General features: G+C 49.1%; 1 protein-coding gene across 4 annotated transcripts in view; it reads right to left on the bottom strand.

Annotated features, from left to right (window-relative positions):
• Positions 1-16,722, bottom strand: part of Epb41l4b (erythrocyte membrane protein band 4.1 like 4B) — a 144,707-nt gene that overhangs the window by 96,008 nt on the left and 31,977 nt on the right. For all 4 annotated transcript variants that reach the window (XM_050164953.1, XM_050164961.1, XM_050164936.1 and 1 more), the window contains exon 2: positions 6,858-6,962. In XM_050164953.1, coding sequence (XP_050020910.1) covers positions 6,858-6,962 — 105 coding nt within the window. The remainder of the gene's footprint in view (positions 1-6,857; positions 6,963-16,722) is intronic.

The following is a 16,722-nucleotide window of genomic DNA, read 5'->3' as shown; positions in this document are numbered from 1 at the left end:
TCAACCACTTCAACAGCTGGAAGGAAGAGGTGCTGTCTGATCTTCTTTAGTAGTTACACAGATACCCACATATCACATTTATACACAGCCCTTTCTTTCCTTTCTTTCTTCCCTCCCTCCCTCCCTCCCTCCTTCCTTCTTTTGTAGTGAGTGCTCAAACCCAGGGCCTTCTATGTGTTGGCAAGTTCTTCACCCCTGAGCTACAGCCCCAGCGCTGCTCCAGAGTGTCGTGAGGCACAGTAGTGTTGGCACAGGTACTTGTAATGACCTTCTGAGACACTGGTAGCATGGAGCCAGGGGGGCACTGCAGCATCTCCAGCGGCCACCACAACTGAGTGTCAACTCTGCTGCGCAGGCCTGCCTCTCAGTTGCCGGATTCACAGTCGTAAAGAACAGAAAAAAACAGCGCCTGGACTATCCTGGAGGAAAGGCCAAAATTGGCTTCCCTGGATTTCATGCTGCAGAATGAATATCAATGCCATCAATAAACCCCTGTTCCTGTTGGGAAGGGGTCAGTGAGGGAAGACCCCGGGCTACACATGTCCCATACAACACCTGCCCCTTGGATGGGAAGGGAGGCGCCTCTCCCGTCAAAACTGTTGCTTCAAGTCCTGTCCTAAATCCCTGCCTCCCCTCTGCTTGGAAAACTCCTCTACTCCGTTCCCACATCAATGCCCACTCCTCCTCTTCTGTTTTATCTGATGCTCAGGTCTCTCCTCTGTGGGCCTAGCCACTGCCTGTTGGAGGGCTGACCACACTGTCCTCCGTGGGAAACACTTATCTGTCTCCCTGACCAGAATGCACCCGGCAGGTACAAAGTCTAGCTCATGTCTGCAACTAGAGGCAGGCCCTGGTATGCCCCGAGTCAAGGTTGACAAATGTTCTCTTCCCATTTGTGTGTGTGTGAACATGTGTGTGCGCGTGCATGCACATCTCTGTATTTACTGTGTGAAGAACAAATAACTATTATAGTCCAATACAAAGTACTGGACTTTGGAGTAAGATCAAATTCTGGATCCCGGCTTTGTCCTTACTCTATTGTTTACGAAGTTTCCAATGTCTCTTAGCCTTAGATTCATTCGCCTGTAAAATGGGTCGGCTTTGCGGTCAGCTTTATAGCTGGATGATGGACACTGAAGAGAAGTCATTAATGCTAGATCAGAATGGGACCCCAGTCAACAGCAGCTACCGTAAGCAGGTAGCAAGCAGAAAGGCCAGGAGCACATGCCATAGGCCCTGGCTCTCTGCAGAAAGCTTGGTTACATAAACTCACGCTCCCAACCTCTGCTCTACGTTGATCCCAAGTGCAGACCTGCAGAGTCCTGCAGAGTGGGTCGCTGGGTGGCCTTCCTAAATGACATGGAAAAGGGAAACAGGAGGTCCCAGTTCCAACTGCTAAAAATAGGTGATGCCAACAGGATTTGACAGTTGCTTCAGGGCTGGGCAGGGTACCATGGAAACCAGGCTTGGCTCTTTTCAAGGAGCTGGGGAGATAAGCTTGGTATACACAGAACTGTGCCCAATGCCCAAGCACAGCCAGCCCTGGGGTGCTTGTGTCAGGGGCTGGGTGGGGATGGGAATATTTGAGGGAGCCTCAAATGTGAGGCAATATGCCCTTTCCAATGTATCATTCCTTCCCACTGTCCCGTCTACTGCTCCTTCCTTCCCAGAAACACCATGGCATCTGACCACCTCCCAGCCCCTGTAAACATCAGTAATACCCAGCAGCCTTCTGGGCAGACTCTCTATAGGGTTTCTGAAATCTCCCACAGGCATGGCAGATCTGTCGCTTCCGTCTGGGTGCAATCACCTTGGTGACTTTGTGTCCCCCCCTCCCCAAATCCGAACCAGCTGGAGAGAAGAGGCTGCTATGGTCTGGCTAAGGTTTGCCCCCAAGGCTTGGGTGCTGGAGGCTTGGTCTCTAGTGTAGTGGTGCTGAGGTCCTGGAAACTTTTAAGAGGCGGAGCCTGGTGGGAATAAAAGAGATTACTGAGTCCCATCTTCACCAGGCTAAGTTCCTGGGGACTGAATCCATTCTAAAGCAAGACCACCCCGTACCCATGGCCTCTTCTACAGGCAACCGCTTCCCTTTCTGGTTTTCCAATGTATTAAATGGAATGTATTAAATGTAATACAATGTATTAAATGACCTCTCTTGGAAGCCGTGCAGATACAGCCACTTCCTATTGGACTTTCAGAGTCTAAGACAGTGCGGTAAGTAAACCTGTTTCCCTTGTAAAGTACCCTGAATCAAGCATCTCGCTACCGCAGTATGAGATAAACATACAGAGACCCACAAGCACGCCCGGAAGATGTTTAAACCTTTTCTCCTCTATGAAGCCTGTACATATTATTAGCACGCATACAACACACACACACACACACACACACACACAAAGCACACACCATACAGACAGGAACACCCAAGGCTCAAGCGTACAGTGTGCCCAAGCAGGAACATATACCTGAAATAGAAAACTTCAGTTGTGCTACCAAGTGATTCGTCAAGGCCTAAAATGCGCCCCACCACACGAAAAGAACTACAAATGCCTCTCTACGATAGCTGCTCGTGGATATGTGCCTTGCTCCCCCCCCCAAAAAAAAAACAAAGAGGAAGTCGTTAAGTCTCAGGAGGTGGTCAGAAAGATCTACTTATCTTTCCTTTTATCTGTACGGTGAGTGCCTGCATATATGATGTGTACCACATGCAATACCTATGATGTACCACAGACCAGAAGAGGATCCTCTAAGACTGGAGTAACCACTGCCATGTGGATGCTGGGACCAAACCCTGATTCTCTGAAGGAGCTGGAAGTGCTCTTAACTGCTGAGCCACGCCCCCAGCCCCATTTGTTTATATCTACAAATACCAAACCCAAGGACAGGTAACAAGGCTTCAGAGGAGGCAAATGAGGTCCAGGGTTTACATAGAGGAAAAACGTTCAGAGAGCTAAGGACACACTTCATGAGCCATGAGCTAGTCTGCAGAGATGATCAGAGAGACACCCAGAAGTTTAAGTAGAGGGAGACGTATCTGTTGGGGAGGGGCCCGGTGAAATGGCACAGACACGGGCTGGCACCATCAGGACCAGTCTGCGATGGCACCAGCTGAAAAAGCAAAGATCAGGGTAATAGGAAGGGCCCTGGAGGCAGCAGCGCACCTCTGACGTCCTTGGACTTGAAGTCAGATGGGGATCGCACACCTGCCTCACAGAAGTCTCTCACATCTGCAGAGGAAGACGCCGGAGCGGTTTCAGGACCAGCAGAGCCAAGATGTCTGCAGCTGTCTAGTCTGGGCAGGACACCTGAGCTCTGCTGTGAACATCCCTCCTACTCCACGGTAAAAGGGCACAGCGATGGAACCGCCTGCCAGGCAAGTCAGCAGGGCTTCGTGGCAAAGCCTTTCCATCAGAGAATCACTTCCAAAGCATTCCAGGAAGCTAAGCGGCTATAGACCTGGGGATGAGGACATGGTGGCGAGCCAACAGGGCCCTTGGTTCCATAGAGAAAAGTGACAGCCTTCTAGCTGGGCTCCTCCAGCTAGACCTGGAGCAGACACACCTGCAGACTAGTTACTGGCCACCGAGACCGAGAGCTCTTAAGTTTGGGGGGACAAACTTCACTTTACCAGGTGAGGAAACTGAAGTCAAGAGAGAAAAGACAGCTTATCCAAAGGCCACCAGATGGGTCAGAACCAGGAACAGGGCCCAGAACTGGTCCCAGCCCCAGGACTGTAGATCTAATAAAAAGCACCATCCACCTAAGGCAGAATACAGATGAGTTTGGGGGACGTGAGGGGCTAAAGGGTGTCAGCGGCTAGGGTGGTCAGGGGATGCCAAGCACAACTCTGAACATGGTTGCGCTGGCTGGTCTTATACCAACTTGACCCAAGCTAGAGTCATCAGAGAAGAGGGAGCCTCAATTGAGAAAAGGCCTCTGTAAGATCTGGCTGGAAGGCATTTTCTTAATTAGTGATGGGTCGGGGAGGACCCAGTCCATTGTGAGTGGTGCCATCCCTGGGCTCATGGCCCTGGGTTCTACAAGAAAGCAGCTGAGCAAGCCAGCAAGCAGCAGCACCCCCTCTACGGCTGCTGCATCAGCTCCTGCCTCCAGGTCCCTGCCCTGCTTGACTTCCTGCCCTCACTGCTTTGGATGATGAACTGTTACATGGAAGTGTGAGAAAAATAAACTCTTTCCCTCCCCAAGTTGCTTTTGGTCATAGTGTTTCATCGCAGCAGTAGTAACCCTAAAGAAAGACAGTGGTTCTCAGGAAGCGACCGGAAAGGAACTGTGGGTGCCACTGCAGAGGGAAGATGCAAAGGCAAGCCGACTCCTTTACCCCACAATGGAGTAAGGATAGACAGGAAGAGAGGCTTGGAGATACAGGGCAAAAAGCACAGGAGTTTGGGGCAGATGGCCTCCGTCTCCTCTGCAGGAGAACAGCTGCTAGACAGAATTGGTGAGGATAGGACTCGAGTTCCGTGGTAGGAGCCAGAAAAGGAACCAACGGGCACCTGGGCACCTGTGAGAAGCTCGCACTCCTGACACACAGCTTGGGGGCTTGGACTTGGCTGAACCTGTGATCTCTGCTGCAGACAAAAGACATAGGCGCTCATCTCCAGGAATGCTCAGCAGCCTGGGAAAAGCCACGGAGAAAACAGATGGGTGAGGTTCCAAGGGGAGGTCAGAGAACAGCGTGGGGGCAGGAGAACCAAAAACTGAGTGGAGACCAACTGAGTGGGGACCACTGCCTAGTCACTCTGGGGCAGGGAAGAAGGCAGGGAAAAGAGGAGCCTGGGGAGTGGGAGATGGGTCAGAAGGACAGGAACAAAGGAATCTGTGAGGTTTGCCGAAATGAGGTTTAAATGAGAGAAACGGGGTGTCTAGAATATGGTCGGAGTCAGCAAGGCGAGTCCTGAGTTCACCCAGGTAAAGAAAAAAATAAAGAAGCCTAGCTGGATGTGAAGGCCAGGCATGAAGGCAGAGGGCAGGCACTCAATTTTAAGGACGTAGACAGGGCTAGGGAGACAAAAAGGGAGAGGGTAGGATGCCTCCCTGGAACTTGGGGGGAAAGGAAAGCTCCAGCTAAGAAACAAAGGACTCAAGACAGTCAAGCAGGCAACAGTTGTTGCAAGGCAGGGACTCTACTGAGAGCAGACAGAAGCCCTAAGGTACAAAGGGAAGCGGTGGTGTCCGGGTGCACAGACACCCAAGGGATGTCCCCCTCAGGACAATGTAGCCAGGAGCACCAACAGCCAGATTCCATCACCTCAGGGCTCAGCATCTCCCCAAGAGTCTCCCGCAAACCCATTTGCCAGGCACCAGTTCCGAACAGCTGCAGCTACATCATCTTATAGCTCTCCCCAGGAAACATCTGCTAAGTGTCTTCTTCCATGTACGAAGAACCTCAGCCCTCCAGCTCAGACACATTCCCGGAAAACCCAGCTTCCGAGGAGCCATCTCACCCAGCAGCCTATTCCTCCTGACTGACACTTCTAGTTTTAGTCTGTGCGTGGTAGGTGTGCGCCCGTGCACACGCACACACGTGCACACAGGGATGCATGTGGTGGGTAGAGGCTGATGGGCTTACTCCTCAGTCACTCTTCTTCACCTTGTTTGTGGAGCCAGGCTTTATCACAGGGCCCAGAGCTTGCAGATTAACTAGGCTGGATGAGCAGCAAGCTCCGGGGCTGCAACTCTCTCCACCTCCCCCAGGGATGCACCATTGCAGGTTTACAGACATGCTCTGCCACACGGCTTAGCATGGGTGAGGGACTCTCTCCGCCTCCCCCAGGGATGCAGTGTCATGCCTTAACACACTGCTTGACACAGTGAGGAAACCCCAGCCTGGAAGGAAACTCGTGCCCTCACATCTGCACTGCGGGTCCGTCTCCCTGGATCCTTAATTAGCCTAACTCTCCACCACCTGCCATGCTAGGTCCATCCAAGGTATCCACCACCTTCTCATCCGCGCTAAGAATAGGGCCCGGGGTGTGACAGTCACTTAGCAAACACATTTGGAGTGCTGGATGCATCGTCTTTGAAACCCAAAGGGGTATCTTGTTGGGAAGAAGCACGGCAAAGTCACTCCTGCTCTTAGAAAAAGAAGTGCTAGGGCTGGACCGACGCTCAGGGGTCAGCAGCACTGGCTGCTCTTTCAGAGGACCTGGGTTCCATCCCCAGCACCCACAAGGTGCTCACAAACATCTGTAACTCCAGTCCCAGGGGCTCCAACGACCTCTCTGGCCTCGGCCACTGCAGGCACGTGGTGCAGAGACATAGGCATGGACAGAACACCCTTCCAACATAAAATAGTGTTGTAAAAAAATAAATAATTTAAAAGAAAGACCCGCACTGAGCTGTGTGGAGGTCATTCGCTCTAGCATCTGTCTCCAGAGGGCAAGGTGAGTCTTTTCTGACTTCCTGTCAGCTCCAAGAGCCAAGACCTGCTCTGACAGGTCCCCTTCAGCTGTGCTCACAGCACCTGCTGTCTTCCCACCCGGGTTCCGCCAGAAGGTGATGGATCCTCTTCAGCCACCACTGAGAAGATATCAAAGTGATTTCCCCTTCTACCCCTACATTAGCGGTGCGCCTATCGTGTGCCCCCCCCACCCCGTGTTCAGCCATGTTTCGGGAAGACATTCCGGCACAGCCTCCTGGTCAGTGGCTACCTCGAGGGTGGGAGGAGCTGACAAGCAGCCGGCATGCATTTCATTCGGGCACCAGCACCACCTGCCAAGCTCATCGCGGGCACACCATCTCGGTTTCACTCTTTCCCCATCAGTGTGGCGCGCCTGTGGCACTGCCGTTAGCGTGAAGAGCCAATCGTTCTCGAAATGAATCCCAGCAAGACGTACCGTGACCTGGGCGGAGTCGAGGAACTGCAGACCAAAATAATCGGTTTCCACCAGGTCCAAGTGGTACACGATCTGGTCGAACAAATCCTGGCCTTTGGCATGTTTCTGGAAGACAAACAGGGACATGAAAATTAAGGGTATGATAGATGGATAAGAAACAATATTTTTAAGAATCTTTTTCTCTCCATAAATTGCATACAAATATACAACTTTGTAAATCACTAGTCTTATTTAAGTAAGAATTAAAGACATTCAAATCCCGTGGGTTCCTATGAGATTACAGACCCCAGCTGAACACTGTCCACCCTTCTCTCCTTACAAGAAGGAGGCTGTCTGGATGCATGACCTTTCGGTAGGAAGCTTTGCCCAGACCAGGCAACCCGCAAAGAGGTGTTACAGGCTCTCCTCCAGCACAGCCATACCTGGGCTGGCTGTCAAGGCAGGCCACCTTAACAACTGTGCTAGCTCCTGTCAAATGGCTCAGCCAGCCCTCTGCTTTTACAGGGCAATCAACCAAAGCCCCAGGGAAAAGAGAAGACCTGTCACAGTGCGCAGCCATTCAGCTAAGACTCAAACCCAAAGCCCGGGTCCACTCCAGGGTTCTGTGTGGTTCGCAGATGGAGCACGAACACAAGAAGAGAGGCAGATGCAGCGGCCACACTGGCTACTTAGAAACAGGCATGACCTTGGAAAGCCACAGCTCTGGCTTCTCCCTCTACCTTGCAAAAACGGGCTGGTGGCAGATGCTTTCCCCGCCTCCTTTTAGGAAGACAGAGATCTCCAACAGAAAGCTGCTGCAAGAAGACTCAGACCTTTAGCTAACGAGCAGGCTTATTAGTACCCATGGAAGCAGAATGCAGGCATGTGTGTGCCTGATGCAATCTACACCACAGCAAACACATTTAAGCTAGGTGTCAAAGAAAACACTGACAAAGAAAACAAACAGCAACTCCATCCGGTGACTGGGGAGCCTGCTCCTTATTACAAACCCGGGCAATCAATGGGGAAGCAGCGGGCACCACCTGACCCTCCCCTGTAGGGAACACACAAATCAACTCAAGACGGACCAGGCCTTAGTGGAAGAGAGAGAACTATGAAACGTCCAACGATATGCAGGCACTTCATGAGCGTGGCTGAGGGGGTGGTTGACAGGAGATGCCATCAACAGTATGAGCCAAGTAACCAGAGCAACAATGAACTAACTGTATACTCACGAGCGAAGCTTCAGTACTTCAAAGGCACTAAGATGTCAAAAACTCGCCAAGGAAATTTAAAACACGGGGGAAGTTTGTAAATTGTATATCGTCGTCACCCCAGCCCGTGGGGGGAAATGTTCCAACACCATTCAAGAAGACCCAAATGCACAGGTGCTCAAATCCCTCACACACGTGGTGAGTAAGCTATGCACATCCTCTCACATGACTTAAATCCTCCGGAGGACTCATGACACCTGAGACAGCACAGACGATATGTGAAGAGCTGTTCTTGCTCCACGGTCCACAGTGCTGTCTAGACAATGACCTAACGTGGAGAATGTATAGAAGCATCTACATGTGTTCAGTACTGATGCAGTTCTTTGTCAGTCGTTCGGCTCCAGACAAGGATGCAAAGAACCACCTATGTCTGATAGAGACTTTTATCCAGAAAAAATATATATAAAAGAATTATTCCAATTCCATAATGACAAGTATCCAATTGAGAGCCAGCAGAAGGGGGCATACAGTGTTCTGAAGACAAGCCAGGGTCCAATAGACACCTGGAAAGGTGAAGCATCAGCAGCCACAGGAACAGGCAAACCACAGCAACAAGCAGACCCCGTTCCAAGCCCACTCAGATGGCCACGAAAGACAAGACCTAAGGCCAAGTGCTGGACACACTGCACTCCGCATACACCGCTGACGGAGTGACAGACTGCAGCCACACTGGGAAAGGCTCCATCACCTCCTGAAATGGTGACGTTCTGATGAGCACACGGCCTGGAGTTCTGTCTCGAGGCATATATCCAGGAAAAATAAAAATGCATGCTCATGAAAATGCTGTACATGGATGTCTGCAGCTTTATTCATTTATACCGAGAAGGCACGTACTACTGAAATGGCCATCAATGGATCAAAATACAGAAGATTCATTTGGTAGACTATTCCTACACCATGAAAAGGACTGGAATACTGATATATGCTACCACACAGATAGACTCAGAAAATGAGTGACAAACTCCCAATTTAGGTGGGACAGCTTCAAATTTCCTGCTTCACTGAGAAGTCTTCCAAACACTCTAGGTCAATAGGCTGAAGATGGATGCCCCAATGTTACAGAAGAACTTTGGGTGACTGTTCAGGCAATCAGATATCGCTGTCATTTCTAGAGTATTAGAAATGACCTTACAATGTACTTCTCCGTTACTCAGGTAGTATTATATCCTTCTGGGATCTTGGATGGAGTTGAAGACTAGATAGTTATAATTATAGTTTTCCTTAGTTATGATAAGAGATAAATTAGATATGAAACTTTAGGCACAAAAAATAGAATAGATGGAATATTTTCTTTAATTTTGCCAAATACAAATAGACTAAATATTTTAACTATAATTCTTGCTTGATACCTGTTTTGTTATATGTAATTTTACATATGTTAAAGATAAAACCTTCCTTTTTAATTAGACAGAAAAGAGGATATGCTATGGAATGCCCCTCTGTCAGCTATGAATATGTTTTATTACCACTAGTTAATAAAGAAGCTGACCTGGCCAATAGTCAGGCAGAATAGAGCCAGGCAGGAAATCCAAGCAAAGATAAAGGGAAAAAGGAGGCAGAGTCTGGGAAAGGCCAGCAGCTAGAGAAGCAAGATGTGAGGTAACAAGCCTCATGCCTCGTAATAAAATATAGACTAACTGAAATGGGTTAAAGATGTAAAAGCTAGTTAGTAATAAGTCTGAGCCATTGACCAAACAGTTTGTAACCAATATTAAGCCTCAAAGTGGTTATTCAGGAACTGACATGGGGGAGAGAAACTTCCAGTTACAATTTTGCATCTACTAAAAGCCTCTGGACTGCACACTTAGAAGGTGATGAACACCATGTGAATCCCAGTAAAGCTATTAACATAATAAATACATGTTTCCTTTATTGAAGAATTTCAATATGTCAAATAATCAGAATGAGGACGCTGCAACATCAATATTTCACAGTCTGAGTGACTGCAGAATGGCAACTCCCACCACATCAGGTAACCAGGCACTGTGTCCCCATGGCAGAACGTCCCACTTCCTGAGTCAACAAATTGCTTCAGTCTCTCCACAAAATCTAGTCTAGAAAAAAACCTCTAGGAACCCCGTCATGAAAAATACCCTAATACTAGTATAGGAAGAAGAGACAGGGTATGGAGAGGCAACCCTAGGTTCGAAGAGACTGTCTTAGAAAATGCAAGGTCAAAACAACACACTGTCTAGGATCCACACTTGGATGAAGCTTCACGGTAGAGGGCAAAAACAACATCACAAGGTCCTGGGTTCCAATCCTCAGCATCCACAAGACTACAGATTGGACTCTCTCCTTTCTGGACCAACTCCTCTGAAGGCAACAACAACAGAAGCAGAAGGCTAAATGTACAATGAAGGTCTCTACAGTGCATCCCATCAGAGAGAACAATCCAGCTAACATCCCAAGCACAAGGACAAAGGACAGTGGCCCGCCAGCACTCCAGATGCTGCCCTACCAGTAGAGAGGACGATTACAAAGAGGGAGATTAGTGTAAAGCAGTAAAGGAGCTTTGATTCCAACTACATAAAAGCACATGCACCGTAGGACTGGCAAGATGGTGCGTGGATCAAGGCACTTGCCACACAAGCCTGACGCCCTGAGGCAGAGCTCTGGAACCCAAGTAAAGGTGGAAGGCGAGCATCATCTCCACAGAACAGCCCTCTGGCTTCCACACAGACACCATGGCACATACACACACACACACACACACACACACACACACACACACACACACCGCCACATGCACCAGACACATACGATAATAATAAAGTGTTAAAACATATGCATTGTATATTATGAACTGCTTTATAAAAACAGGATATTTCCTGAAATAAAAATAGACATATTCAGATGGAAAACAGTGAATGTTTTCCATTAAACTTCTCTTTAAAACTGACCTCTGGACAGCTGTCAGACAACAAATACGATTGGGGGAGGAGAAGTGGGGAGCCCAAACTCGGGCACTCTGCCTTCTTGCCCATAACAAGCAATCCTCAGGATATGTTCCCTGTTGCTCTCCAGTGCAGTCAGCCGCAAGCAACACCTGCTATTGTGGAGCCAAGGCTTCATTAAGGAGTTCCTAGTGGGACAGAACTAGTTAAGAAAGGCTTTAGCAGCAGGACATGGCAGAAGACCTAGGCTGGGAGGAAGCAAGAGACCATGCTCGGGGCCCAGACGGACTACCCACTGTGACATGAGGCAGTTCATAATGCCCCCCAAACCACTATCCCCAACCCAAACTTGTCCTATAAGTGTCCACATGGTGCCCTGAATATGTAGGGCCACAAACCCAAGCAGCCCCAAATACAGTCTGCACCCCACCTGTGCCTCTCTGCTTGGATTCAAGACTTACCCTCCAATATATAATCTCATCAATCACAGGTTATTAACAGATGCTGCACAGAAAACAGGGTCAGCGCACACCACCACTTGACTTCATTCCCAACACCATTCCTCCTGGATCCTTAGTGTAGAGGCAAGGGAAAGAACCTTTTCATGGGAAAGCGATCCCCCTGTCATGCCAGACCCTCCCTTGGTGGATCCAAGGCTGCCTCCTGTGTATCTGAAAACACTATCAACTGTGTTCCTAACTTATCTTCTGCTGGAATAATGAAGCCCCAGCTGCCCTTGCCAGCTTCACAGAGAGAGGGGTCGTGAAGGCAAGGCCGGAGGGGTCCTCACAGCAGATGCTCAGGGGGTCACTAGAAAGATGAAGATGGGAGGGTTGAGTGCAATAGAGCCCACTACCTCTCAGACCACCTACCCTATGAAGTCAGCTTTCAAATTTCAAGAGGCTCCAGATAACTCAGTTTACCTGTTCTGTCAAACACCTCATCACATGGAGCAGGGTTATGCTCCCTCCTTCCAGTCCCACAGTTAGGGGCATGCCTGTAACTTTACACAGGATTACTTTGGGGTACATCTGTCTGTGTCCCCCATCTCACTCCTCCAAGTGAGCACTCCCCGAGGGCAGGACCTAGTGATGCTCACCTGAGTAATCACATCCCTGTCCCTCCAAAGCACAGAGCCCAGCTGTCACACATCAGATCCTACATAGGTGAGGCACAGGTGGATAACCAGGGAGCCGTATGGTGGGGACTGGGCACAAGAAGGAAATGCTGGGGAAGGGCTGCGCAACGGCACCAACCACAGACTAATGGCGCATCACAAGCAGCACATCTAAACACACAAACATGCTCATTGCAATATTTTCCAATTTTCCAATCCTGTATTCCACGAACCAGCGCCTAGGGAACCAACTGCACTTCCAAGGCCATTTACCTAAACACGATTTTGTTGCAATTATGTGAAGTGCTGTCTAATGGTTACCATAGGAGATAAGTTACTGTGGAAGCCATTCGTGATGCTCTGAAATAAACCAAGTCTTCCCATCGGTGCCAGATTTAGCCGTTCACTCATTTAACAAGCATTTGCTGATCGTTCATCAACTTCCAATCACCCGTCCAAGTCCTGGAGATGTAGCAGCGGGGGGGGGGGGTTAGAAACCGAGAATGTGGGCGCACACACCTGTATCCGAACCTTGGCTGGTGGAGACAGGGGAGTCAAGGGCTCAAGGCCACGCTCCGCTGTGAGTTCTAGGCCAGACAGGGCTACAGGAGCTCACGTCTCAAAACAAAATAGAACAACAACAAAGCCAACAACAACAAAAACAGCAGCGAATGCCCTTGATCCCACTATCTGGGTGGCAGAGGATGGTGGTTATGTGGACCAGCCTTGTCTACTGAGCAAATTCCACACCAGACCCTGTCTCAAAATACAATTAAAAACCCTGGGCTGGAGAGATGGCTCAGCAAATTTAGGAGTATTTGCTGCTCTTCCAGAGGACGTGAGCTTGTTCCCAGCACCTATGTTAGGGAGCTTACAAGTGCCTGCAACCCCAGCTCCTGGTGATCTAACACCCACTTCTGGCCTCCACGGGTAATGAATGCACTCACATGCACAAACCTACACTCAGGCACATAGACACAAGCAATAAGAAATAGATACATAGGCACATAGACACAAGTAATAAGAAATAGATACAAGTAATAAGAAATAGATACATAGGCACATAGACACAAGCAATAAAAAATAGATACATAGGCACATAGACACAAGTAATAAGAAATAGATACATAGGCACACAGATACAAGTAACAAGAAATAAAAACAGAACTGACTTTCAACTTACTTTCAAAGCCTAAATAAATAGTCTGAAACCAGGATAGCTACTCCCTGCTCACTGCAGGGAGTCCTCAGCAAATGAACACTTGCTGAGCATCTAGGTTGTGAAAAGCACACAACATGTACCTTCTGCCCTCTGAGGCTGCATGTCCTGAAAGGGACGCCATAGTCAAGCCTACGGCTCTAGAATGCAGTGATAGAATGCCTATCACCAGACATATGCCAACCTGCCCCCCAAAACGGCCGGCTCTAGCAAGCTCTGCCTTGAGTTCTTGCAGCCCTAATTATTTTTTAATATTTATTTATTTATTTATTTGCATTGGCATTTTTGCCTGCATATATGTCTATATGAGGGTGTCAGATCTTAGAGTTACAGACAGTTGTGAGCTGCCATGCAGGTGCTGGGAATTGAACTAAGGTCCTCTGGAGGAGCAGTCAGTGGACTTAACCACTGAACCAGCTCTCTAGCCCCACAGCCCTAATTCTTATGCTTCCCACCTCGACATCTCATTTTTCCCAAGGACGAGCAGCTTTGATCAGTGTGCCTCTTTGGAGCAGCTCCTTCTGATTTGACGGGAGCTGAAAATAACAAGCTCGTTAAAAGCTGCAAGGAGTCCACAGTTGCCAACCAAAGCTGGGGTGGGCAGGCAAGCAGACAGCTACTAGGGAAAGGCAGGGACTCTGTGCTGTCTCTGTTAGCCAGCCAGGAGGCTACTGTGCTGACTCATAGGTTCCTAGCCCTGTTTCTGATAAGGGAGACTGCTGGGCGGCTGGCGTTTTCACTGTGAGTCCTAAATAAAGGAACTACGCGACCTTAGATAAGATACCATTGGCAATGTCTTACTGCAACCCACCCCAGCTGCGATGCAAACAGGTCAAACTTAGTTATAGATCAAAGACGGCAGGAGTCAACCGTCCAGATCTCATCCATCTCCAAAATAGAAAAAGCCAGGCTTCCCGGGTAGACTTCAAAAGAAGAGGGAAGCTAAGCTGCGCGTGCGTGCTCAGTGAGTGAGTGTGTACTTTCTAGTTGGGAGCTGAAGTGGAAAAGCACAGGGTCTAAACAAGGAGAGCGACTGCAGGAGCCCTCTCAATGCACCTGCTCCACATCCATCACACGGCATGTCCCTGTGTGCCCCTCTTCCCTTCCATCTCCATCACTTCATACCCAGGCGACAGCGGTGGCCCCGAGGGGTCCCAACACCTCTAGGTTTGCATCTGCCCACTACACCCTACTCCCACCACTACTGCGTCTCTGAGAAAAGCTGTTATTTGAGACGGCTTCCTCTGCTCCAAAGTACCCACCGGGGAAGCAAGCGCGTGTGCCCTCCAGCATAATCAGGGACTTTGTGAAACCATCCTGGCCCAAATTCTGAGAAGTTCTGCCTCTCCCTTGGGCCCTACAAGTACCCCGAATTTCAGTCAAGTTCTGAAGCCTGATGCCCTCCAAATACAATATCCATGCAGCCTCCCGTAGCAGCCCTGCCTGTACAGTCAGACTGTGTCTTCTCTCCTTTGCCTTAGGTTCTCTTCTCCTGCCCCCTTCCTATCCTGACTCCAGCAAGTCAAACCTGGGGCCAGCACCTTTCCTGCTCATCATCTGTCTGCTGCCACCTGGAGTCTGGATATTGGCACAAGTATCAGCGCCGATGTAGACTAAGGAGAATCCTCAGTCCCCACGAAAGCTTTCAAATGGCCCACTGTTTCAGAAGTCTGATCTCGCCATTCCAAAATGGCAAAGTTATAGAAAAGAAAACACAGAATTTTCTTTTCTTTTTTTTTAAATATAGTTTTTTATTGAAAAAAAAATTTCCGCCTCCTCCCCGCCTCCCATTTCCCTCCCCATCTCCCTTTTCCCCTCCTCCTCCCTCTCCTCTCCCCCTCCCTCTCCAGTCTGAAGGGCAGTCAGGGTTCCCTGCCCTGTGGAAAGTCCAAAGTCCTCCCCGCTCCATCCTGGTCTAGGAAGGTGAACTACTGACTGGGACCTGAGAGCAAAACGCTTGTAAGCTCAGCAAGCAACACCTCCGACCCCAGAACCCCTCATCTCTAACACCCATTATGACGTGGGTGTTTTATAAATCATATCCCACCAGGCAGTGGTGGCGCACGCCTTTAAGCCCAGCACTCGGAGGCAGAGACAAGTGGATCTCTGAACTTGAGGCCAGCCTGGTCTACAGAGTGAGTTCTAGGACAGTCAGGGCTACACAGAGAAACCGTCTTAAAAAAAAATCATTTCCCATTGTGGCCTCTTCTAATGAAAATCTATTTATTTACATATTTTTTATTTATCTGTTTTGAGGATTTTTACCTGGGGGTAGTACTAAACTGGGGATCAAATTCAGGGCCTTACACATGCTAGGAAATGCCTTATTTTATTTAGACGCGGTGTTACTAGGTAGTCCAGGCTAGAACTGTGGTGTTCCTGCCCCCACTCACTGAGTGCCAAGATTACAGGCATATGCCATCTTGTTCTTTTAAATACAAAATATAAATAAATTTTGGATTCCCATGCAAGGGTCAAAACAAAAACAAAAACCTTTAAAAAAAAAAAACAATTTTGCAGGGCTGGTGCTCAAACCCAGGACCCTGAGCAAACGAGGCAGGCGCTCCACTGAACTGCCTCCCAGCCGCTATGCCCCTCATTTCTGAACCTATGAACAGCTGGGTTTTCTGTTTGTTTTCAAATATGCTACCATTAAGTTTCACCATCCTTAAATTGGCCTGAGATCTGTTGTGCGTTAAGTACAATAAGAGTTGTGCCTGTTATTCCATCTCTCACTGACCCATCTCACTTTTATATCATGGAAGTGCCATAGGCAGGCCCAGGGCTGGGGAGCACCGGAGTACCGGACCCACAGTGCCTCATTAAAGGCCCTGTTATAAATGCACAACTGTTCTAACAGCCTGCACCCCGTGCCTCTGTTGGGTCACATGCTGCATTAGAAACCCAGTTCCATGACCCCTCCAGCAGACTGAACACGACCTTCACCACTCTTGAGAAGATGGCAATGCTCTCGTGGGCTCTGTCAATCTTGTTCATAGCTGTATCAACGAGAAAGCAAGGGGGATGCCTGCCAACTGCTGCCCCACCCCCAACAGAGCAGGACTCCGGCCCCGCCAGGACACAGACCTAACACCATGTGCTTTGAGTCAAATGCTTGCCACGGCACAAGGTGTCTAAGGTCTAATAATCCATCAAAAGGAAGACTGAGATTAGTCTGGTTTGGGATTTTTGTAACCCTACCTTGATCTCTAAAGATCAGCTTCCTTCTCTAATGTGTTAATACCCCCAGTCTAACCCCGTCTCAGAGCCCGGCCTGGGATCATAGCTGGCTTCATGGCTGCTTGTTCCCAGAAGGCCCTGCCTCAAGGCTAGAACCCACAGTTTCTGGGAAGCACTTCTTCCATATTAGTCACCGGCT

Source organism: Alexandromys fortis, unplaced genomic scaffold (genome assembly GCF_014885135.2).
Source record: "Alexandromys fortis isolate MF-2015 unplaced genomic scaffold, M_Fortis_MF-2015_v1.1 scaffold_18, whole genome shotgun sequence".
Classification (NCBI taxonomy): Eukaryota; Metazoa; Chordata; class Mammalia; order Rodentia; family Cricetidae; genus Alexandromys; species Alexandromys fortis.
This window is presented reverse-complemented; position numbering and strand designations above follow the sequence as displayed.